General features: G+C 47.6%; 1 protein-coding gene across 2 annotated transcripts; it reads right to left on the bottom strand.

Moving 5' to 3' along the window:
- Positions 1-812: 812 nt before the first annotated feature.
- Positions 813-24,031, bottom strand: ACTG2 (actin gamma 2, smooth muscle). 2 transcript variants are annotated; one of them, XM_080932480.1, is made up of 9 exons: positions 23,979-24,031; positions 14,673-14,834; positions 14,118-14,246; positions 9,751-9,861; positions 9,405-9,489; positions 7,769-7,930; positions 6,859-7,050; positions 3,431-3,612; positions 813-1,021 (listed from the first exon to the last, which is right to left on the bottom strand). In XM_080932480.1, the coding sequence occupies exons 2-9, from the start codon at positions 14,796-14,798 to the stop codon at positions 878-880; spliced, it is 1,131 nt and encodes a 376-aa protein (XP_080788606.1). In that variant the 5' UTR covers positions 14,799-14,834; positions 23,979-24,031; the 3' UTR covers positions 813-877. The 2 variants fall into 2 exon arrangements, with proteins under 2 accessions (XP_080788606.1, XP_080788605.1); XM_080932479.1 differs by lacking the exon at positions 23,979-24,031 and adding an exon at positions 15,872-15,890.
- Between the last annotated feature and the right edge of the window lie 981 nt (positions 24,032-25,012).

Genomic DNA, 25,012 nt, shown 5'->3' with positions numbered 1-25,012 from the left:
TTCTGATCCTGACTAACATGATGGCCCAGTCACTAGTAGCTTCTCCATAAATGGAAGCCCAGAGAAGTTAAGGTCTTGGGGAAGACCTCTAGAACCAAGGAAACTCATGTATATTTGACACCAAGGCTGTCTACAATGCCATTTTATTTTCATTCCTTGAACGTCAGCAAGAACAAGGACCACATATCTGGCGAGGTGGGGATAAGAAGATGCAGGCTTTCAGAGATATGAGTCCTTGTCAGTGATGTGGGGATAATTATAGCACCTGCTTCTCAGGAGCAGTGTGGGCATTAGAAGTGTCTCACGAGGGACTCAAAAGATGGCTCAGTGGGTAAGAGCACTTGCTTCTCTGATAGGACACCTGAACTTGGTGCCTAGCACAGAACATCCTTGTTGGGTGGCTTACAGTAACTGTACCTTCTGCTCCATGTGATCCCATGGTCCTTGTAGGCACCTGCACTCACATGCACGCATACCCACACAAACACATAATTACAACAACAGGCTAGAGAGATGGCTCAGTGGTTAAGAGCACTGGCTGCTCTTACGACACCCCAAAGCCAATTCTTAGCATCTGCATGGCAGCTCAGAACCATCTGTATCTCAGAAACAGGGATGAAATGCCCTCTCCTGTCCTTCCTGGGTACTGCACACATGAAGTACACAGAAATACAGGTAAATAACAAGAAGGATGGGGATGAGGAAAAAAAAAAATGTCTGAAAAATCTCTTAGCATTGTCTGTGAGACACACACGTAGAAAACAAAACACACCCAGAAACAAAAGAGCCCCACACAGAGAAATAAGGCTTGAAGGTTTTAATGACCTGTGGCGGTGACAGCAGTCTTGTAGGGATTCCCAGAGAAGGCCCTATGACTTTAGAAGCATTTCCTGTGGACAATGGAGGGCCCTGCCTCGTCATACTCCGGCTTGCTGATCCACATTTGCTGGAAGGTGGAGAGAGAGGCCAGGATGGAGCCACCAATCCAGACCGAGTACTTCCTCTCTGGGGGAGCGATGATCTGCAAATAGAAAATGTAGCAAGTTATGACCATCCCCCAAGACTGTGTAAGAAGTGGGGTACATGCTGTGGTCTCGGATACCGGGGAACTTCAAAACTAGGTGCTCACAGGAGCTGAATAGTTCTAAACGATCCAGAGCAACACCAGATCCCATCTCAAAAAACAACAAACAAATAAAAACGGGCAAGGAACATCAGAAATCAGAAATCTTAGCACACGCCCCAAAAGGGCAGCCTTTGTGGTCAGACATGAAGGCTAGGGACTGCGGAGCTGGCTTGGTAGCACTTACTGCTCTTGCAGAGGACCTGAATTCTGTTCACAGCCCCCACATGGCAGCTCACAACCATGTTCTGATCCCCATGTTCCAGGGGATCTGAAACCTCCATGTGGTGCATCATGCAGGCAAAGGAACATGCAAAATAAATAAGCATAAAAATAAACCAATACGATATAATTGGAAGATGACTAGATTGTCACTCAAGATGTTCTCTACCTTGCCACATCTCCTCCATAGAGAGAGAGGGCTCCTCTGTCCTGTGACTTTGGACTGGGCCATGTGTTGCCTTATCCAATGGGATGCTAGCAACTATGACATACTGGGGCGGAAATGTATTTGCAGAAGAGCTTCTCCGTAGGAGCCGCTAGCCCTTCAGCCTTGAGACCTGAGCTTCGGGGCTTGTCCTGAGCTGAGCAGACCTGTACAAATCTGGCCAAAGCTGGCCTGGATTAGCTAGCGTTCTGCTCACACACAGCTGCACAAGCGACTGTGCTTGCTGCTGTGTGCCACTGAGATTTCGTAGTGTTTGTTACTCAGTATTAGATGACCAATACCAAAACCAATACAGAGAGCCTTGTTGGGCCCTTGCCTGGGGTTTGGATGCAAGGGTACTTTGGGCTCAGCAGGCTCCATTCTCCAGCTCAAACCTTCTTTCAGGCCTCCATCGGCAATGAGCTATATCCGGGAAGCTCTCATTTTATGCATGCATTGTCCATGATTCCCACATTTCAGACAGCTTTGAACTCCAGCTCATTTTCTCATGTTTAAAGTGCCTAAAGTGTTTTCGTTAATCTCTTTTGAGGGGGAATAGGGTCCCACATACCCTTAGCTGGCCTTGAACTGCTAGTGTAGCCAAGGGTGACTTTGAATTCCTGATTCTGCAGCCTCTGCTTTTCTAGTGTTGAGATTACAGGTGTATCGCCCATCTACCTCTCAACTCGATTGATTGATTGGTTGATTGATTTGTTGGTTGATTAGCTGATTGATGATTGGTTGGTTGATTGGTTGGCTGACTGACTGACTGACTGGGGGCTGTGGATTGTGGTATAGGTATGTACAGAGGACAGCTACTGGGGTCAGGTCTCTCCTTTCATGCAGGTCCTGGGGAGTTAACTCGGGCCTTCAGGCTTGGTTGGCAGGCACTTTTAAAAGACTTTCCTCAAAAGAAGGTCTTATGTAGCTTTAGCTCTCCTAGAAGTCACTGTGGAGACAGATGGGCTTCAAATCAGAAATCTGCCTACCAAGTGCTGGGACTAAAGCTTGTGTCACTGCCTGACTGCCTTTTAAAAGAAGTTTTTAATCCCTCAATTCTTTAAAAAAAAAAAAATCCAACAGAAAAGACCCCCAGAAAGCCTTGAGAGATCTCTGTGAGTATTTGTAGACCAGAAGCCAGGGGTGTCACCAGACAAATGGGATCCCTTTCCATCAAGTTGCCTGAGATTAATTGTCATCATGAGAAGCATCATGGGGGACGGTGCAATCGCAGAGTCACCTAGTCAAGGTCTAGAGAATGCTTCTGGGAGTCTGAAGTGATAGCCAGCCCTGTGGCCACATATTTCCTCTCTAGGTGTGTGTGAGTGTGTGTGTGTGTGTGTGTCTGAGAGAGAGAGAGAAAGAGAGAGAGAGAGAGAGAGAGAGAGAGAGAGAGAGAGAGAGAGAGAGAGAGAGAAAGAAACTGTGTATCCCTATCTAATCTGGAACTCAGTACATAGGTAGACTAGGCTATCCTAGAACTCACAGAGATCCACCTAACTCTGCTTCAAATGTCCTGGGACCAAAGGTTTATACTACCACACCTGACCCAGCGGTCAGTGCTCTTAATGGCAGAGCCATTCTTTTGACCCCAATCACTTTCTTTTCTTTCTTCCTGTTTCCATCATCCTAATTTTCTCTTTCAATTCCATCAACATGGTTGTCACTGCAAATTCTTTCAATGTCTCACATGATCTCCATGTCAAGGACTTAGCCATGCTAAGTCTGTCTTCCTTCTATCATTGCTCTAAGGACCATCAGACCAGGGGGTTAAAGATGACCAGGAGACCACTAATTTCCAAGGCCTAGCAACAACTCCCATGCAAGCAGGTCTTTATTTATAGAGCAGCAACAGGGAAGTAGAGAAAGGCCCAACCTACCTTGATCTTCATGGTGCTGGGAGCCAAGGCTGTGATCTCCTTCTGCATCCTGTCAGCAATGCCAGGGTACATGGTAGTGCCTCCAGAGAGGACATTGTTAGCATACAAATCCTTGCGAATGTCAATGTCACACTTCATGATGGAATTGTATGTTGTCTCATGAATTCCAGCTGACTCCATGCCTAAGGGAGGTTACAGAGTTTAGTCAACACCCATGCATTCAGAAATGTAGCTCATATCGGGCATAGGGCTCACCCCTGTAATGCCAGGCACATGGTGGGGCTGAGGTAAGAGGTTGAGTTGCAGAGTGAGGCCCTGTTTCAAAAACAGACAAAACCACCAGAAGTATAGCTCCAACCCTTAGGATTCTCCTCAATTGTAGTTGATCAACTCTCAACCGGGTTACGTCAGAAGCCTTTCCTGGTCATGGGCCCGCCCATGGTCTCATGCCCCAGCTGATGTTTCTCACTGTTGCCCATGGCATATTTCTGAAGCATCATATTTCTTTCCATAGCTTTAAGGAGATGCTATATGCTATATATATTTCATATGCTATAAAGTTAACCCCTTTAAAGTGTATAGTTCAGTAGTTGGTAGTATATCTACAGAGTTGGGCAAATGTCACCACAGTATCATTTTTTCCAAAAGACAAGCAAGATGACCTTGAGTTCACTATGCAGCTGAGGATGACCTTAAATTCCCAGTCTTTTTGTTTCTGTAACCCAAACACTGGGGTTATATAGGTCGTACATAGATATACCATCACGCCCAGCTCTAGAGCATTTTAATGGTTCCAGAGAAATTCCAAGGCTATAAGCAGCTATTCCCTATTTCCCACTTAAACATTCCTCAGGAAAGTGGCTTCCTTTCATAAGTATTTTCTTTTAGTCCTTGTCATAGTGCTGGCTGGTAAACACAGAGCACTATTTCCATATTTAAAGCATTTATTATTGATCTTACTGTTTTTTAAAAATACTTATTTATTATATATAAGTACACTGAAGCTGTCTTCAGACACACCAGAATAGGGCATCAGATCCCATTACAGATGGTTGTGAGCCACCATGTGGGTGCTGGGAATTGAACTCAGGACCTCTGGGAGAGCAGTCAGTGCTCTAACCACTGAGCCATCTCTCCAGCCTGGTCTTACTGTTTTATTTATGGGTTTGAATATGGTTTTGTACCTGTGAATAAATGTCCGTGGAGGTCAGAAAAGGGTGTCAGATTCCCTACAACTAGTGCTCCAGGCTGTTAGGAGCTGCCAGGAGGCTGTCTTAGAGCTGAACCTGGGCTCTCTGGAAGGGATCACTGAATGCTCAGAAATGGTGAGCCATCTCTCTAGAACCCACCCCCCCTTGATTACCATTTTTATAGAAGAGAAAGCCACAGCTTGAAGAAGGGGGTATGCCACTGTGACAGTCTGGAGGCAGAGGCACAGGATCTGCACTGAAAGTCTGACCGCAGAGTCACCTGTACCACTGTTCAGATACAGACCTCTGTGACATAAATGCTAAGTGATCCAGAAGTGGTCTGGACTGAACTTTAACCCCATTATTACTTTCATGGTATATTATCTGTCCTGGTTTTTCTTTTAAAAATATATAATGTGTATGCTCATATGAGTCTATGTACATTAGGTTCATGCAAATGCCCACGAAGGTCAGAAGAGGGTGTTGGATTCCCTGGAATTGGAGTCACTTCAGTTGTGAGCCACCGTGTGAACTGAACTTGGGCCCTCTGCAAGAATAGTAAATGCTCTTAACCACTAGGATATCTCCAACTCTGTTTTTTTTCTTTTTCTTTAATTTCTCTTCTCTTTCTTTTCTCTCCTTTTCTTTCTTTTCCTTCTTCCTTCCTTCCTTCCTTCCAAGAGTTTCTCTGTATAGCTTTGGCTGTTCTGGAACTCACTCTGTAGCTCAGGCTGGACTAGAACTCACAGAGATTCAGCTGTCTTTACCTCCTGAGTGCTGGGACTAAAGGGGTGAGCCATCACAGCCAGTCCCATCCTGTTTTTTTCCCTTTATTTAACTTATTTACTCTTCTATTCAAAATTATGTTTTTATCTAATCATTTTGTAATCATCTATGTCCCTTGGGAAAATTTAAGGCTGATGAAAGTAGCAATGTGAGTCCAGATGTTTCTTTTCCCAAATTCCATTTATTTCTCTGCCCTGCAGCCTTCCACCCTGCCTCCTCCATTCCACACCCTCTGCCCTGCAGCCTTCCACCCTGCCTCCTCCATCCCACACCCTCTGCCCTGCAGCCTTCCACCCTGCCTCCTCCATCCCACACCCTCTGCCCTGCAGCCTTCCACCCTGCCTCCTCCATCCCACACCCTCTGCCCTGTATCCATCTGTCCTGTTCTCTTTCGTCTTAAAACTCTCTGCCTTGAGCCTCCACCCTGTTATTGTTGGAGCAGTTCTTTCCAAAACCATCTCTTACCCTTAGAAACTGAACTTTTACCAGACCTTGCAATCACGTTAATAATATGTCTTGAGATGATTTAAACAATATACAGGATCTGCTATGGTGAAGTGTACTCAGCCTGTTTAACTTGCCTTTAAGAAAACAGTGTCACCAACCTTACTATTCTTTCAACTTTCTATGCAATCTCCTTTACAACCTAAACTATGTGTGCTTTTATGCCCATGATACATAGTGTGTGTGTGTGTGTGTGTGTGTGTGTGTGTGTGTGTGTGTGTGTGTGTGTGAAGGTGTCGCCTTGTTGGAGTAGGTGTGGCTTTGGAGGAGGTATGTCACTCTGGGCTTGGGTGGTTTTGAGAACTTCCTAGCTACCTAAGGAATCAGTCAGTCTTCCATTTGCTTTCGGAACAAGATGTAGAAGTCTCAGCTCTTCCTCCATCATTCCCGTCTGGATGCTGTTATGTTTCCCGCCATGGTGATAATGGACTGAACCTCTGAACCTGTAGGCTAGCTCCAATTAAATGTCCTTTATAAGAGTTGCCTTGGTCACAGTGTCTCTTCACAGCAAACTAAAACAATATCTGTGTGTGGTTCTGAATGTTATTCTGGGTTATTTGGGGACAGTAAAATAACTTCTTTCTCTTGTAAAACTCTGCTAAGGATTTCTGTAAAGAATTCCTCGTTCCTTTTCCATACTATGTGTTCTGTGATGTTCCGTAAATACAGAGTGAAGCTTTTTCTAGGCACTGGCACCAGACAGGCACCATACACACACAGCAGACAGATGACAGACACTAGACAGATGGAAGATACAGGGAAAATTCAAATTTGGGGTCTGCTTTTGGTCTAAACGACTCTAAGAAAAGGATTCTGTCCGTCCTTTAATGTGGAGCCGAGTCGTTGTCCCCTCTACTCCACACCCTCTGTCCTCCAACCCTCACCCCGTATCCTTTACCCCCGTGCCTGCCCCCAGGGGAAGAACGGGGTCTGCAGGCGGCACCTTACCAATGAAGGAAGGCTGGAAGAGGGTCTCCGGGCAGCGGAAGCGCTCATTGCCAATGGTGATGACCTGCCCATCAGGCAACTCGTAGCTCTTCTCCAGGGAAGAAGACGAAGCTGCCGTGGCCATCTCATTTTCAAAATCCAGGGCTACGTAGCACAGCTTCTCCTTGATGTCTCGGACTATTTCTCTCTCAGCTGCGAAGTACAGAGGGAATCAGGTGGTTCCTGGGCGCTGCCAGCTCTGCCCAGTCTGTGTTCTCCAGGGGAATCTGAGTCTGCCTTGAGTCCAGCCTCAGGAGAACAGAGCTGCCCCAGAGAGAGTCAGGCTCTCCTCCATGCTGGGCTGATGTCCATTCTCAGGCAGGAAGCTAAGGGATTTTCTTTCACTCTCTCATTCATTCTCTGTTGCCAGTACCACAGGTGCTCTTGGGGACCTTACCAGAACACCATGGAGCAGGCTTGGACTGACTCCTGGTGACCTGACAGAATCTAAAAAAAATTACTACCAAAAGCCCCACTTCATCTAGGTGGGCTTCATGAGCTCCTTTGCTTTGAGATCATTTTATATCATTTGTTCTCAGACACCACCCACACCTCCGAGGAGAAAAGTATGTCACCAGCTCTCCAGTACCTCTAAGCATCGTTGAAACCTCTGGGCATGTGTCAGCATGAGCATAGGCAGTGGGTGCTGGGGGAAGGGAATGCCCAGAAGGTTCTAAGCCTTGTCCTCCTCCCCAGAGCATCTCCACGGGGAACCTACACCTTCCAACTAGGCTGTCTTAACACTGCAGGGTTTCCTACTCCACCCCAAGACAGCCCAAGGACAGAGCCACAGAACTCCCATCAGTCCTAAGAACTGGCTCAGTGAGACTGGCTTTTGAGCTCAACGCTGAATGAGGAAAGGGGCAGGTACCTGTGGTCACAAAGGAGTAGCCTCTTTCTGTGAGAATCTTCATGAGGTAGTCTGTGAGATCCCGCCCAGCCAGGTCAAGACGCATGATGGCATGGGGCAGTGCATAGCCCTCATAGATGGGGACATTGTGGGTGACACCATCTCCCGAGTCCAGTACGATGCCTGTGGACAGAAAAGACAAAGTTCATTTCCGTCTTTTCTCTGTCCGCTTCCGGGGTCGTCTGTTACTGAATGATTTTCCATTATCATACTTTCTTTCCCACCACGAGAATTCTCAGTGTGTGTGTGTGTGTGTGTGTGTGTGTGTGTGTGTGTGTGTGTGCATGTGTTTTCTTCTCCTAAATGAGAAGATTAGTTTCTAGAAGGTGAGAACCGTCTCAATGTCCTGGATTCCTTGAAATGCAGACATAGTAATGGATACTTGTCAATTTACCTGAAATTCAGACTGCACATTCTGTTTTTTAACATTTAGGCTACATCCTTCTCTGAGGATGTCAGAGGCCCTAGAGTTGGAGCTGCCTAGTGTGAGTGCTGAGGATTGAACTCGGGTCCTCTGCAAAAACAGTGTATGCTTTTAACTGCTGAGCCGTCTCTCCAGCCGAGTTTGCCTATTGTTTGACACAGACTTTGTGGAAAGCCCTGGAAGGATGAACATCAGGAAAGCAGTGAACATGGGAAAGCACTCGAGTTCTTACTGAGGACCACAGGTTCTCTTGACTGCTAGGCATCCTTTACACGGCGGCCACATGCTTACACAACCATCATCGTAGGTTCTGCTGTTCTCGAGGCAAAGGCGTTGGGGTGAGGGTGTGTGGGTAAGCTTCCTGGCATGACCATGAAAGGGAACCGGCTCTCGCTGCAAGTATCAATCATGGCTTGTTTATGGAAATTCTTTCCAACTGTATAAGCAGGGCTCACACCCAGCCTGCTGCATGGCCGTTCTCACTTGTTCTCTCCCTGGTCACCGGCTGTTCCTTTTGATCTAAGCGTGCTCCTCCGTAGGAGCCCAGCGTGACCCCACCTTCCCTGCTGTAGTGAACGGTCTATTGGTAAAGTGTCGTGTGGTGTCAGAGCTCACTGAAAAACTCGCTTTGACAATGGGGCTCCTCTCTTCCACGTCAGCCTCAAGAGTGCTTGTCCCAAAGTGCCTTCTGAGGCCCTGTCTGCAGACGGGCCGGCCCCTGATTCTGCGCAGGAAGGGAAGGACAGAAGAGGACAGAAGAGGAAAGGCACCGTGTCCTTGTGGGAAGCAGGAGGGTCAGCCACAGAGAGAAACTCAGTCAGAAACCTCAGCTGACCGCCTCAGCTTCCTCAGTCAGTTCTGTTGGGCATTCGTGAGCTCCCAGCTTGCTGATGTCACCTGTCCACCGTTACTTGTCCCTTTACTGGGAGGTGACACTCTGCTCAGTCCTGGACTCTCCACTGGGGACTCCAGCTGACTGCCTCCGTGGGGCTTCTCCAGCTGATTTCTACTGGATGTTTTGAGAATCCAACCTGAACATTTCGTTATCTATCTGTCTGTCTGTCTCTGTTTATTTATTCATTTCCCTTGGCTTGCTATAGACTTGCCACGGACTCTGTCTTTCAAAACGGAAGGCGTGGAGCTAGAAAAGGAACGGGCTTCAACACTACTGACCTGTGGTACGGCCGGACGCGTAGAGCGAGAGCACAGCTTGGATGGCAACGTACATAGCAGGGACATTGAAGGTTTCGAACATGATCTGAAAGGACAGCGAGGAGGAAAGGACTGTCTGAAAACACCACGGCATCTCCTGGCCTATAAAATGGTCTGTAACTTTATTAGGGCAAGAACTATGCCAATTCACTGGTCCTTCTTTATTCTGTATCCATTTCCCATAGGACCTACCTCGGTCCCCCACCCCCTCCAACCACAGCAGGTCTGTAAGGACATTTGGCTGCATTGGTCCACAATGAGGAAGGAGTACCCAGCGAAGCCGCTTTCCTGTACACGGTGCTCTTACCTGGGTCATCTTCTCCCTGTTTGCTTTGGGGTTCAGGGGGGCTTCTGTGAGCAGGGTTGGGTGCTCTTCTGGTGCTACTCGAAGCTCATTGTAGAAAGAGTGGTGCCAGATCTAGTTGGGACAAAAGCTAGATAAGCCCAGCAGGCTTCCCGGGGTCCGGAAACATCTGACTGGCATGTGGATGCTGGAGGAGGGTGGAGAACGCTCCCCAGGGCAGGGTGAATCTGCAGAGAGTGGTCAGCCCTGGGGAATCTCTGATGGACGTGGAGCCCATTCATTCTCTCCGGGCATACCAGACACAGAGCCAGCGTGTGTGCTGCTCCTGCCATTCACCCTTCCTCTTCACCCCTCTTCCCACGCTTTCCTGCCGTCTTTGCCTTCTAGGGGGCAGGCTGCACCCAGTGCTTATTGCTTCCAGGCTTCTGGCTGTGTTCGGCTGATGGATGGCATTGTCAAGAGGTTAGACAGCGGGAGGAGAGAAGAGCCAGGGTGCGTCCCTTAGCTGTGCTGTGGCCCCACAAACAGACCTGCAGTTATCTTACTGAGTTCCAAGGACACTGCCTACCGACTCCAAGTCCCTGCAGGGGGGCAATTGTACGCATGAGAGCTCCTCTGGTAACCAGTACGCATCCTGTTCCGGTTGCCTTAACCCTGCTCACACCCCTGTAAGTATTTCTTCAGTTCGTCAGCCTCATCAGAAGTGTATACCGCTGTGATCCTGGCACATACACACGGGCCCAGTTCTCACTGTTTCCTGGTGACCAGGGTGGTGTTTGAGCGGGGTCTCTCCATGTAAGTTCTGTGTCACCTTAGATTGGCTCAGTCAGAGTTGTGGCGGACAGACCTGTGCTCCATGGGAAGTTAGTGGCATCCTTAGTCTCCACCCGATGGGTGCTAGCTGTGGCCCAAGTTGTTTACATCTCCAGACAGTGTGTGTGTGTGTGTGTGTGTGTGTGTGTGTGTGTGTGTGTGTGTGTAAAGCTATCCCCGCCTTAGAGAATGATTCCTCACCCACATAGGTTCGCATAGGATCTTCTTCAGTGTTCCAAGATGACTAGACAGGGGTCTTTACTTAAGTGTTTGGCAAACAGTGTCAGGGGACTTGGGGTTTTTGTTTCTTTAGCAACAGTGCTAAGTCAGACCACTGCATTTATGGGCCTTGCTGGGATGTTAGTAAATATAAATATAAATATAAACATATAAATATAAATATAAATATATAGACAAAAATGCCAAGATGCAACTAAATCAAAGGAAGAGGCGGAAGTGCTCATTATCTGGGACACTGGAATGAACTGGAAATGCAAAGGAGGTTCCCAGAGGCTCAAGAATGACAGGAGCACAGGCTTTGGGTGTTGAAGTTTCACAGAGAGATGGGGGACAGCAACTGGCCGCAGGGAGTAAAGTGGTGTTTGAAATATGCCTCCCTCAGTGTCACTGGGACTGTGGGTGTGGGGATGGCTGCCTCCCTCAGTGTCACTGGGACTGTGGGTGTGGGGATGGCTGCCTCCCTCAGTGTCACTGGGACTGTGGGTGTAGGGATGGCTGCCTCCCTCAGTGTCACTGGGACTGTGGGTGTGGGGATGGCTGCCTCCCTCAGTGTCACTGGGACTGTGGGTGTGGGGATGGCTGCCTCCCTCAGTGTCACTGGGACTGTGGGTGTGGGGATGGCTGCCTCCCTCAGTGTCACTGGGACTGTGGGTGTAGGGATGGCTGCCTCCCTCAGTGTCACTGGGACTGTGGGTGTGGGGATGGCTGCCTCCCTCAGTGTCACTGGGACTGTGGGTGTGGGGATGGCTGCCTCCCTCAGTGTCACTGGGACTGTGGGTGTAGGGATGGCTGCCTCCCTCAGTGTCACTGGGACTGTGGGTGTGGGGATGGCTGCCTCCCTCAGTGTCACTGGGACTGTGGGTGTGGGGATGGCTGCCTCCCTCAGTGTCACTGGGACTGTGGGTGTAGGGATGGCTGCCTCCCTCAGTGTCACTGGGACTGTGGGTGTGGGGATGGCTGCCTCCCTCAGTGTCACTGGGACTGTGGGTGTAGGGATGGCTGGCTCAGTTCGCCACAGACCTGCCAGTCATTAAGTGGGTCCAAGCACTTCACTTGATTTTATTTTTCAAAGCACTATACCTCAAAAGTTAGAAATGTTGCCAAGTCAAAATATTTGAAAATCTTATATCTCATCTTATGTAACATTTTGAAATCTTTCCTTTGTTACTCTTGTCTTTACGTTATTTGGAATGTTTATCACTTATTCGCTTCATGTCTGTTATTAATATTATTAATTTTTTGCTTTAATTGATTAATTAATTATTTTGGGGACAGGGTCTTTCTGCATAGCCCTGGATTGCCTGGAACTTGCTGTGTAGATTAGGTTGGCATCAAACTCTCAGAGATCTGCCTGCCTCTGCCTCCCTAGTGCTGGGACCAAAGGTCTGCGCCACTTACACTTGGTTGTTTTTATTCTATTTTGTATGTGTGTGTTTTAAAGAGATCAATTTCCTCATAGAAGCAAAGGGGAAGGAGAGGGCGAATGTGGGATGGGTTGTGGAGGGTAACCAGGAAGTGGGGTATCATTTGAGATGTAAACAAATGGAATGATTCATAAAATAAAAATAATTAAAGGTGGATTTTTAAAAAGTGTGTGTGTGTGTGTGTCCGTGGATTTGTGTGTCATGGCCACAGAATTGGTGTCTCCAGAGGCCAGGAGATGGCGTTGGATCCCCTGGTGCTGGGGTTATGGGTGGCTGTGGGGCTAGGAGCCAAAGTCAGGTCCTTCTCAAGAGCAGCCTGTGCTCTTACCTGCTGAGCCACCTCTCCAGCCCCGGCACTGTGCACTTTTAGTAATAAACCTATGCTACCTGTTCATCAGTCTTTCAATATGTCTCTTGTAATATTCTTGCAATATGTTGTTTGACTTTCAGAATTTATTTTTTGGGCACACACACTAGGCGTTACGATTTTTAGGAAGTCAGCTCTCACCAGAAAGCTTGACTAAATGTTTACACCTACCTTACTATATCTGTACCTGAATTTTCATATTTAACTTTTAGATTCAACTGATATGTGTTCGGAGGAGTGGTATGAGGTGAGATTCTGCATGTGTAAATAATTAAGTGGCTACTTCAGAACAACCCATTTAATTTCTATTCAGCTTTTCTTTTAGGACACATGATACAGATATATGCAATGTCCTTCCTGGGAGAAAATGTTTTGTTTCTTATGTTTCCGAATGCAGATTGAGTGAATACAGACTGTCATCTCCAAGGCTCCGATCCACGTGTTGGGATCACACTAAATCAATGTCTAACTTTTCCTTTAAAGCACTTTAGTGGAAAAGGAGGTTGTTTGATCTGAGATGGGGGGGGTGTCTCATTTTGTGACCCAGCCCGGCCTTGAAGTCATAGCAACGTATTAGTCCTGCCTCAGCCTCCCACTCTCTATAGGCACGAACCTCTGCACCTCAAAAGAAAGCTGCTTGATTTTAAATCTCCAGAGCACAGATGAAGACTCTAGGGCTGAGGGTGTGGTTTGTGCACACATTTCTTTGCTTGTTCCTCTCTGTGGTGAGAGAGCTGTCACAATATAGACCAGCTTACCCCTGACGACGTAGAGAAGCTGTCATTAGATTACAGAGAAGAGGAACACTAGAAAGGTGCTGTCACCGTTCCGGAAGCGATGTCACCATTGTCCTGCCTCTTGCCTCTCACAAAAACAAGTCAAAACAAAAACAAACAAAAAACACCAAACCAACAACAAAAACCTTCCAGAAACTAGCTCGTGACTTAATATTTCACTGGAGAATCAGAACACGGGATCAGCAATTCCCCCACCGGATCTCACGGTGGGGCAAACAGAACAGGAGAAAGCTGGAGTTACGGATAGTTGTGAGCTGCCTAATGCGGTTATAGGAACCAAACCCGAGTCCTCTACAAGAGCAACAAGTGCCTTTAGCATCTCTTAGCCCCAGCTGAGACGTTCGGCATTTTAAACAAGCTTAGGCCTGGCCGGATGGAGTGATTCAGGAGAGGCTGGAGTTAGGTATGACCAGGTCCTCAGATGCTGCTACGAAGAGTTAGGGACAGAGAGAATTGTATGGATCAATGGGGCAAAGGACAAGGGAACCTGTAGGAAGCCATTGCCATGGTCCAGGGAGAGAGGTTGAGGGCCCAGGCTGGAAATGCTCAGGAAATGGGAAGGAAGGAGGAAGGCTCCAAGGAAGCATTCCCGCTCAGGAAATGGGAAGGGAAGGAGGAAGCCTCCAAGGAAGCATTCCCGAGGAAGATTGATGGACACAGAGAGGTGTGGCATAGGAAAGTCAAGATGAGAAGCCACTATTCAAATAAACACACTGAGGCTTCAGATACCTTCTCCATGTCATCCCAGTTGGTGATGATGCCGTGTTCGATGGGGTATTTGAGAGTTAGGATCCCACGCTTGCTCTGAGCCTCGTCTCCCACATAGCTGTCTTTCTGGCCCATTCCCACCATCACACCCTGTGATGGGAGAGAAAAGGAGAGATAAGTGAATTGTCAGAGGGGTCCACGCATAGAGACATAGTCCCTGGAGTGTCCCCAAAGAAGGAAAGAGATGAGGAAAGGAGGCAGGAAATAAAGGTGGGTGGAAACAGGAAGAGGAGGCGGAGGTTCCTCATGGGCTGATCCTTTTCTCTCACAGAAGACTGTGGTTTTCTGAGGGAGAAGAAAGCCTGTGGATGTATTTACCCTCTTGTACTCTCCGCTGAGAGGGGAGGGGGAGAGAGGGAAAGAGGAAGAGGGGGGAGGGGAGGGAGGGAGAGGGAAAGGGGGAGGGGGAGGGGAGGGAGACGGAGAGGGAGAGGGCACTCAGTGTCGTTCTTTCAATGCAGATCCTATAGAGCTCACTCCTAGTGGCTCACAGTCTTGGATTCAGAGACAACACACCTGATGTCGAGGGCGGCCCACAATGGAGGGGAAGACAGCCCTGGGGGCGTCATCTCCAGCAAAGCCTGCCTTGCACAGGCCAGAGCCATTGTCACACACAAGGGCGGTGGTCTCTTCTTCACACATGGTGGGAGCGGAGGAGTGAGCTGAGGGCTGGAGCACCTTTGGGTTGGAAGAGAAAAGAACAGTTGTCAAGTAAGAAGACAGGAGATGGTCTTTGTGGCTCTGGGGTCTGAGCAACTCGGTGCATCTGGTCTTTGCTACTTTTTTTCCCACCCTTTATCCCCACCATCACCCTCTAACACTAGATAGGAGAGAAACAAGAATAGAGAGGGAAAAGGACCTTAAATCAAATTTCTTTCCTTTTGTTTCTTCTTTGACCAAAGATGCTACCAAACCATCAACTTCCCTAAATGACCACCAGCCCCCCACTTCCCCCAGTCTCTTGGTGCTCTAGCCTTTATGTGCCCTCTAAAAAGTTCCTGGAATTCCTAACATCACACACTTGCAGAAATTATCTGCAGCTGGCAAAACCACACTTCTGCTAGAGCATGAGGCAAGGCACGATCAGCTGCTGCGGCCAGTCTGAACAAGCCCCACATCCCTACACCTGGGATTAAAATGAATATATTTGCCATATTTCTGTGTTTTTTAAAGGAACCAAACATTTCCAGAATTCTCAAAATGTCACTACAACTGCTCTGTTCTAGGAGACACAAAATTTTGGTCCCGTTGCCTCTGGAGTTGTGTCTCATACCTCCATTCACCTGCTAAGTGCTAAATTATGTCACCCTAAACTCATATGGAATGTATGTCAGTATCCCCATACCTCTAAATGTGACTGGATTTAGAGAGAGATCTTTACAGAAGGGTTTAGAAGGAGGTCGTAAATCCAATATGGCTGGCCTCCAAAATGGCTACTCTATAGGGTGGTATCTGTGTAAGAAAAGATAATACAGATGTGTGTGGAGTGTGGATTATGCGAATACATGGCCAAAGACAGCCATCTCTAAGCCAGGAGAGGAGCCAACCTGATGACTTCTTGACCCTCAAACTCTGAGTGTTCAAGATTGCTAGAAAACAGGTTTCTGTCCCGAAAGGCCTTCATCATTTGTGGCTTGTGATAGGACAGTTAACTAAATAACACATTTTATTTCTATTTGACTTTAGTTTTTGAGACAGGGTCTCACTGTGTGTACCGTGTGTGTCCGTGGAGAGTTTTGGATCCCCTTGAACTGGAGCTCAGAATGGTTATGCACTGCCATGTGGGTGCTGGGAAACTGAACATGGGTCCTCTGCAAAAAAGCAAGTCCTCTTAATCACAGAGTCATCTCTCTGTTCTTGGGTTCCCACTGTGTATCCTTGGTTGGTCTGGAACTCTCTATGTAGTTCAAGATGGCCTGAAACTCACAAAAATTGCCCTGCCTCTACCTCCTGAATGCTGGGATTAAATGCACCACAATGTCCACTTTGTTACACTGGTTTTGAAAGATGAAAGAGCCTCAACTCGTTCATCCAGTGGAGAGGACTGTGAGAGAACTTAGCAGTTATTAAACGAGCTGAGAAGCTTTGCCATATACCTAAGGCAAGATTAGCACTTATGAGAAGAAAGAACTCGTACAAACCAATACGTAAACAGCCCAGAAGAAAAAGACTTCGAGAAGAGAGTTGACAAAAAAGGAAGGTAAGCTCCCAGCTTCCTTGGCAAATCAAGTAAAACCTTCCTTCACTTAGCATGTGTGTGTGTGTGTGTGTGTGTGTGTGTGCGCGCACGGGAGAGCACAGATATGTGCCCTTGTATGTGCGTGTGTGTGGGTCAAGAGACAACCTCAGGTATTATTATTTCTTAAGGACTGTTTTGTGTTTGTTTTCTCCTTGACCTAAAGTTCTCCAAATAGACTAGACGGCCTGACCACCAAGCCTGAAGGACCCAAATTTCTCCTCTGTCCTCATTCTGAACTGACCCCAAACAGCCTCACGCTAAACCCAGACAGTGAGGAAAAGACTATATCTTCGGACTTTGTTCAGAAGGTCAAGAAGGCTAGACAGGTTCAGAGAGGAAATTTATTAATTCAGGGGTTAGAAGAATGGCTTAGAGGTTAGGAGCCCTGGCTGCTCTTACACGGGACCTAGGTTTGAGTCCCAGCGCTCACATCATCTGTAATTCCAATTCCAGGCGAACCCATGCCCTCTTCAGGCCTCCTGGGAATCATGTATGAACACGGCACACAGACAGATACATAAGCAGTCAGAACACCCATACACATAAAATAAAATGAAACGATTAGAAAATACATTATTATACATGTGAATGAGGGGTGGTGCATGCTCTTTGGCATGAGGTGGAGCTCAGAGGAAACTGTGGAGTTGGTTCTCTCCTTCCACCTTTATGTGGGTGCTGAGGACTGAACTCAGGACATCAGACTTGGGCAGCAAATGTTTTACCCAGTGAGCCATCCTGTGAGCTTAGCCTTGTTTAAAAGAACCAGGACTGAGAACCATCTTAATAATGAGAAGAAGTTATGAAGGTGAGTATCTGACGTTAGGGGAAAGGTACCAGCTGCTTCTGTCACCGGCGCTCAGTGCCTCTAAGTGTGACCTAAATGTATGCATGTGTGTGTGTGCATATGGATGATTTACTATTTTAAAATGTTACATATTTCTTGAGGCAGAATAACTCTACGCAGCCCATGCTTAGGTCAATTCTCCTGCCTCTACTTCCCAAGTGCTGAGATTCCTGGTATGAGATGCCTCATCTGGCAAAATGTATTTTTTAATTTAAAAAAAATAAAAGGTTTTAGGGCTGGGGAGATAGTTCAGTGGTTAACAGCACTTGCTGTTCTTACAAAGGACCCAGGCTCAGTTCTCTGTACTTACAACCACCCATAACTTCAGTTCCAGGGGACCTAATTCCCTTTTCTGAACTCCCTGAGCACTGGCTATGCACGGTACAGTGACATACATGTGGGAAAAACACATGTAAACATAAATAAAAATAAATATTTTTAATTGAAGTTCTTTACTTCAATATTACAATTTTAGTATTGCCAACTTAAACTTCAAAAATAGCCCTGGGGCAATATACATTTTTAAATCCCATTCTGTTGACTTGAAAGTCAAGACTCAGAAAAGTTAAAGAACTCAGCCAGAGACCTAGCCAGAAAAAGTGAGCACAGAGGCCTGGCATAGATCCAGGACAGGTGGGGCCTGAGCCTGTGTTGTCTGTCCCCGCCATAGCTGTGAAAACCACATAACCGCTCCTTGTATGGCATTTTTCCTTTCGCCTCCTTCTCAGGAGCTTTTGGCAGCTCAGGCCTTTACACAAAGGGGCCTCTGTTTCTTCTTCCTCTGAGCTCTTTCTGCAGCAGGACCAGGTTAACTCTAATGTATAACTTGGTGTCTGGTACACAGAAGGTGCACAGCAAATGTTGATGAAGTGGGCCTCCTCTCAGACCTGTCTGCTCTGTGCCTGGGATACCCAAGCACCTGCTTTTCTCTCCCTAAGCTGATCAACTGCCCCATCTAGTAAGCATCTTCCTGAGGGAATCGGTGAGGCCACACTTGTGGCTGACTCCTCTGGGGCCCTTCAACACTGTCCCTCCATGTGGTTTGTTTATACTCCAGGTGCCTCTGGCTTTTGTTCCTTTTTAACTTTTAGTTTTTGAGTCAGAGTTCTCTACTACAGCTTATTTCCACTCTCAGCAATCCTCCTGTCTTAGTTTCCCAAATGCTGGGATCAGAAGGTGTTTTGCCACAAGACTTGTTTCTCTTTGGTGCCTCTTCCAACAGATCCTTTTGACAGATCTCATGTACCCCAGGCTGGTCTTGAACTCCTGATTCCCCTGACAGCTAGTATTGGATTAAAGGTGTGCAGTGCCTATACTCATTTTATAGATGGAACCCCAGGGTTTACGCACGATTAGCTAAGTTCGCTACCAACTAGGCCACATCCCCAGCTGACTCCCATTCGGCCTCAGTGATCTTTCATCTCCTCTCTGGTTTCACCAAACCCTACCCCACCCAACTCAGCCCCCTCAAAGACTCACAGACCTGGGCTTTGTCTCCTAGGCTGAATGGCCACCAAGGCAGCCACAGAGCAACTTCAAACTGTCAGCACCCATTCTTGCAGTAAACCACTTTTTAAAATGTCTTTTTCAGATTTCTCTATGTTTATGTGTATGAGTGTTTTGTCTGTGTGCATGTGCGTGTGTGCGTGTGTGCATGCGTGTGTGTGTGTGTGTGTGTGTGTGTGTGTGTGTGTATGTGTGTACCATATGTGTACAGTGCCTGCTGAGGTCAGAACCCCTGGAACTGGAGTTACACACAGGGTTGTGAGCTACCAAGAAACTGCTGGGAACCCAACCTACATCCTCTACAAGAACATCATGTGTCCCCAACCACTGAGGCATTTCAACCCTGGAGCCCTTTTCTGTGGCAGAGGCAGAGATGAGGAAGGTGGACCATTTCCTGCCATGTATTTATCAGGGCGAATTCTTGACTTTTTACTCATTTGTGGCAGATCCGGAGTGTGGCATCTGACCCAGAGCCAAAGTAGCTGTGATTTTTCAGGGGTGGCAATGGCTTTGGATTCACAGAAAGCTGCACAGATTGTTGTGGCCACTTCAGCATGTACCTCATTCCTCCGTCACTGAGAGATTCTCACACAGTTAGAAACACAGCTTTTGAATTTTATCCCCCCGCCCCGCAGCCCTGGACTGTACAGAATGAGTAAAATGATTGTCTCCCTCACTGATCTCTGTGGACCTCAACTCAGGAGGAGGACAGAGATGGGAGACTGTCCTTGTCACTACAGAGGGACAGGTCTGGCCCTGGTTGTCTCACTTCTCCTTATCGATCCTTACCCTCCCTGGGACTCTGTCCCCACAGCTCTGCCCCGTTTTCTTCCTTAGCTTCCAGTTTCTTCCACTACAAAATAGAAGAGAACACCCGTCCTACAGGAAAAGGATTAGGAGCTGGAAAGAAGGTCCCGCGGTCAGGGGCACTTGCTGTTCTTGCAGGAGACCCGAGTTCACTTCTAATCACCCACGGAGTGGCTCACACCATCTGTAACTCCAGTTTCAGAGGATCCTATGCCCTCTTCTGACCTCTGAGGGCACCAGGCACACATGTGGCGTACATTTATAAATGCAGGTAAAACATTATACACATAGAACAAAACAAATCTTAAAAAAAATAGAAAGTACTTTGAAAAAAAGATGGGTTAAATATACATAAGGATATTAAAGAGCTGTACAGATTTTAACACAGGATACGCAAACTCTGGCCTGCTTTCTTATAGATTGAGAGTTAAAATGCTTTTCTGTAGTTTTTGAATGGTTGAAGATAGGCTTGGTAGATGGCTCGCTCAGCAGACAAAGTGCATGCTGTGCATGTATGAGGACCTTAGTTTAGACCTCTTGTTCCACATAAAATCGAGGGTTGCTGCCAGCTCCCCTAAAATCCCAGTGCTGGGCAGATGGAGACAGAAGGACTCCCAAGGGAGCTCACTGGCCAGTCTGCCAAGGTAGCCGAGTCAGCTCCGGGTTCAGAGAGATATCCAGCCTCAAAAATAAAACAGAAAACGGTAGGGTACACCAAATGTCAACCAATTGATGACCACCACAAGGGCACATGCACATATACCTGCACACACATGCATCAGACGAACACATGCGTCACACACTAACACACATACGTGCAAGTAAGAATAAAAAGTTAAAAGTAAAAAGAAGCATATTTTCTTTTTAAAAAATGGTTGAAGAAAAAGCAATAGGAGACTAATAGGTCATGGCCTGTGACGGTTATGAGAGACTCGGGGTCTGTGCCTATGAGCATTTATTTTATCCCTCAGCCAGGCAGGCCCCGCAGTCACTATGTAGCTGAGGACAACCTTGAATCCCTGCTCCTCTTGCCTCTGCCTCCAGCGCTGAAATCATAGAAGTGAAGTCCAACTGTCCTCTGCAGTTTGTCTCACTGGGACCCAGGCACACCAGTCTATGCCCACATGGCCTGTGATTCCTTTTGTGGACTGAGGGTGGTGGTGACAGACCTTCAATCTCCAAAGCCTAACAACGTGCTCTCTGAGCATCTTCAGAAAATTCTACCAATGCCTTTTGTCAGGCATCACAGGTATAAAACCTTTTTATTAGTCTCTCAGTCTTTGCTAAAAACGCTAACTCTTGGGATGGAGTTTATCCCACTGAAAGAATTCCCCCTCCTTTTCAGGAACCGACGGCTACTGGAAAACGGATTTGTGCCAGGTCCCCAAGACATTTCCATTTTAGCGGAGAGTTTCATGCCTGAAAAGGAGGGCTCTGGGTGGTAGGATTTCAAACGACACATTGGGTGTTTAGTTGGAGTGAGGGCTTCAGGTGACATGTAGGCACCTGGAATTTGCCCTTGACCGACATCGAAACATGCTGCTACAGTTGGGTTGTGCTAAAGCTTTATCCCTAGGATGGCATCTTTAGAAGGTGGGGCTTAGTAGGAGGTTGTTGAGTGTGGGGGGGTGTTCCCTTGAAGGAGGCTGTAGAAAGAGTCTTTCCCTCACTCTTGCCTGTGGAACGAGTGGTTTTGCTCTGGTCTGCATTCCCATCAGGACTTGCAGGCAAAGCAAGGGGGTCAATCTGATCACAGACTAGAACCTTCAAAACTGGCAGCTAAAACAAGCCTTTTTTTTTTCTTTCTTTCTTTCTTTTTTTTTTTTTTTTTTTTTTTTGTTGTTTGAAACTTATCTCAGGCGATTCACTGTATCAATAGGAAGGTCCCCAACACACATGACCAGAAAGGCTAGCAGAGGGGGATCATTTCTCCCACATGTCACAGGGGGAGGCCAGTGGTACTCTGAGCTCAGAGGTCTTTACCAGGCGTATAGCTAGTCATACAATTAAACATGGTGGTGCCTAGTTTAATCCTAGTACTTAGGATGCAGGTGAATCTCTGTGAGTTGAGACCAGCCTGGTCTACATAGGGGGTTTCAGCCAGCAAGGGCCACATAATGAGAACCTGTCTCAAAAGAACAGTATGACTTCTGGTTGAAAATATTTCTTATTGGTTGACTGATGAACTGATTGGCCAGCTTTCTGTTTTTATCTGTGGAAGGGTCTCATGTAGCCCAGGTTGACCTTGAACTCACTACACAGCTGGGATTGACCTACCTCTTGATCCTCCCCTTCAGCCCCTCCCCTGCTACAGCGCTGGGCTTACAGGAGTGTGTGAACACATGTAAGGTGGTTTCACCTACTCTTCTGCTCCTCCAGCCTCCCACCCAGGGCCTCAGCTCTTAACTAGACCCTTCCTCTGAGCTCCAGATCTGTTGAGGCAGCTGCAGGAAGTAACCCTAACTCCGCCAGGATGGCTGACAAAATCAGCTCTGGCTGGAGCTGTACTCGGAAAAGCAGTCACCCACACCAGAACCCAGAGCCAGCACCCCACGCTCTCACGCTCTGCCCCTAACTGATCGCAGACCTTTTGGCTTCTCCCTCCACGCCACCCACATGGTGGTGGTAGTCTGCCCTGTGCCAGTTCTCTCAGCCTACAGAGCAGTCCCTCCACAGGGTACACTCTTGCTGTCACCTTTAACCCCCCTGTCCTTGAGATTAGCATCCAACAATGGAAGAACTGACCTACCCACCCCTCTAAAGTTCCTAGGCCTTCAAATCTAAACGGAGTGGAGCTCAGTCACTGTCCCCAGGCTTCCTTTTGCTTTTTTGTTTTTGTTTTTGGCCTGGACTGTTCTTCTGTGGAGGTTCAGCTCAGGCATGATTATCCCAAGGAAACCTTTCTTCTCTTCACCCTTTCCCACATTTATTTATTTATTTTTAAAGATTTATTTATTTATTATGTATAAGTACACTGTAGCTGTCTTCAGACACACCAAAAGAGGGCATCAGATCTCATCACAGATGGTTGTGAGCCACCATGTGGTTGCTGGGAATTTGAACTCAGGACCTCTGGAAGAGCAGTCAGTGCTATTAACCACTGAGCCATCTCTCCAGTCCTTTTCCCCACATTTAGATACTCCATTGTGATTCTATTTTTAATTATATTTTATTTTGATAAAGTGTTTCATAAAGCTTGGGCTAGCCTTAAACTTACTATATAGAAAAAGACAACCTTGAACTGATCTAGCCTTCACCTCTCAAGAGAGGAACACAGGTGTGGGCCATCACACTCTCCATGGTCATACTTACGCTCGAGAATGCAAGGCTAGACCCTAGCCACATTGGTCTGGGTGCTATACTATACACATTTACTCCTCACTAGGGAGATAGTCGGAGAAACATGCTTTTGGGTGAGCAAATGGAGATCACTTGGTGACACTGGGCACTAGGTTGCTGGTCTCCAAGACCAGCCTGACCCCAGCCTGACCCCAGTCTAACTCCAGGCTGCCCCACCTGAATACAGCTCACAAAAGTGGCAGAGGCCTGTGCATGTGTATGAATGTGTGTGAGTGTGTGCGTATGTGTGTGTGTGAGTGTGTGTGTGTGTTTGTGTGTGTGTGAGTGTGTGTGTGAGTGTGTTTCAGGGATGGTGTTCTAGACATGTTACTTCACAGCTGGTGTGAGTTGCTTTGTTTAGTTCGAGACAGAGTCTCACTGAGGCCCATGTTACCCGGGAACTCACTGAGAAACCCAGGCTGGCCTTGAGCTTTGGGCAATTCGCCTGCCCTCGGCTCCCTAGAACTCAGAACACAAGCAGGAGCCACCATGACCTGCAAGTGTGCAACTTTTAGGAAAGTTGCTTCATTGTTCAGGGCCTCAGTGACCTCATCGGAGGAGAACACGTTAGCTGCCTTGTAGCCCTAAAATGTCAGTAAGCCACAGGACATTTGCTCTTCCCTCACGTCTGACTTTCCTTATCCCATAATGGCCTTACAGTTCTCCACTCACCTCAGCTAAGCCCAAATTGGAGGAGAGAGAGACCAACCAAACCCAAGTGAAGGATGTCCCTTCCAATTCCCCATATAAGTGGCTCATGGATACCAGGGCCACTGTTGTCTATGACCCAGATACCCACGAGGAAGCTGCTTTTCTGCAGTTTCCCCTAAAACAGGCTCCCTGACTTGCTGACCTACTGCAAGGAGAACAGGACAGATGTAGACTGGAGGAGCCATACCTTGGGGGTCTCCCAAGCTGTCCTGTCCCCAGGCTGCTCCCTGGCCAGAAATGCCTTTTCCCAGCAGACAGCAGTGTTCCAGGTCCCACTTCCACCAAGGGCTTTGACGTGTGGCCGGGGCCAGTGCTATAGAAACCAAGCCTGACTGCCCCCAAAAGGAAGAGGCTGTAAAAGTAAGGCAGTACTCACCAAGGGTGTGAGAAGTCCTTCTCCGAGAGACCGAGGGCCGTGGTGTCTTTGGCAGAAATACCAGAGCAATATAAAACCCTCAAGGCGGATCTTCTTTAAACAGCATCCCTAAAAAGGCCGGCTGACGGTGTGGTAGCAATATTACCATATAAGGTGGGTTTTTTTTTTTTTTTTTTTTTTTTTTTTTTTTTTTTTTAAATAATAAACCAGCCTTGCAGGGCGTGGATGGAGGGTGGGTAGAGTGAATTATCATTTGAAAAATGTATGCAGAAGGATTCAGTGGTAACAGACTCTGGACTACAAATTTGTTCCTTTTAGGCCACACTTGCATAAACAAAACTTACACCAGGCCTTATAAGCTGTCCGGAGTGAGGTCTGACAGGGCTGTGCTGGGGAGAGAGCCATACCAAGAATGGCAGTGGCCTCCTCTGTCCCGCCTCCTTCCTCAGGCCCTCTGCCTGCTGCCTCAAGGTCTGCCTGCCACACTCACGCCGGACCCCGCTGTTGTGCAAACACAGGGCAGCTGAAGGTTGAGGGGAAACTCCATCTGCATTTGGAAAAAAAAAAAATCTCGTGTGTCCCAACTGCCCTGATGCTCTGGGGTCCCCAGTCACCTTCAGCTTCCTCTAGACCACCACACTCTCTAGGTGTCCGCCAGGCCCCCAGTGCTGAGAAATGAAGGAGGAGGGTTCCTGCCTCAGGACTGAGCAGCCGCACGTTTCTGGCTTTTCTTGTGTCTGTCCTCTCCCTGGGCAGTTAGTTGTTCCATGTACCACGATGTCCACCACTAGCTCTGTGGCAGATAATCCCAACTTCACACTTCACACCTGCTTCAGACTGGAGAGCTGCATCCCGGTGTGTGGGTTCTTCCAGCTCAGCTAGCTGTCCAAAACCTGCCTTCCCCACCCCTCACACCGCCACAGCCCCTGGTCCCCTCCCTCAGAGTCTTTCCTCTCTCACTGTCCTTCAAGAAAGCCAGTCAGTCTAGAAGCACCTCTTCCTCCAGCCCCAGGCCCCATAAATTCTTGACCAGT

The sequence above is a fragment of the Micromys minutus genome, assembly GCF_963924665.1.
Source record: "Micromys minutus genome assembly, chromosome: 18".
Taxonomy (NCBI): Eukaryota; Metazoa; Chordata; class Mammalia; order Rodentia; family Muridae; genus Micromys; species Micromys minutus.
Note: the sequence above shows the minus strand (reverse complement) of the source record. Positions and strands in the feature narration are given on the sequence as shown.

Coding starts and splice junctions, on each gene's coding strand:
- ACTG2 (XM_080932480.1), bottom strand. CDS start 14,798: ATGTGTGAAGAAGAGACCACCGCCCTTGTGTGTGACAATGGCTCTGGC. Junction 9,862..14,117: donor ACTGGGATGACATGGAGAAG/GTATCTGAAGCC, acceptor TGTCCCAACTAG/ATCTGGCACCACTCTTTCTA. Junction 7,051..7,768: donor CTACTCCTTTGTGACCACAG/GTACCTGCCCCT, acceptor TGTACTTCGCAG/CTGAGAGAGAAATAGTCCGA.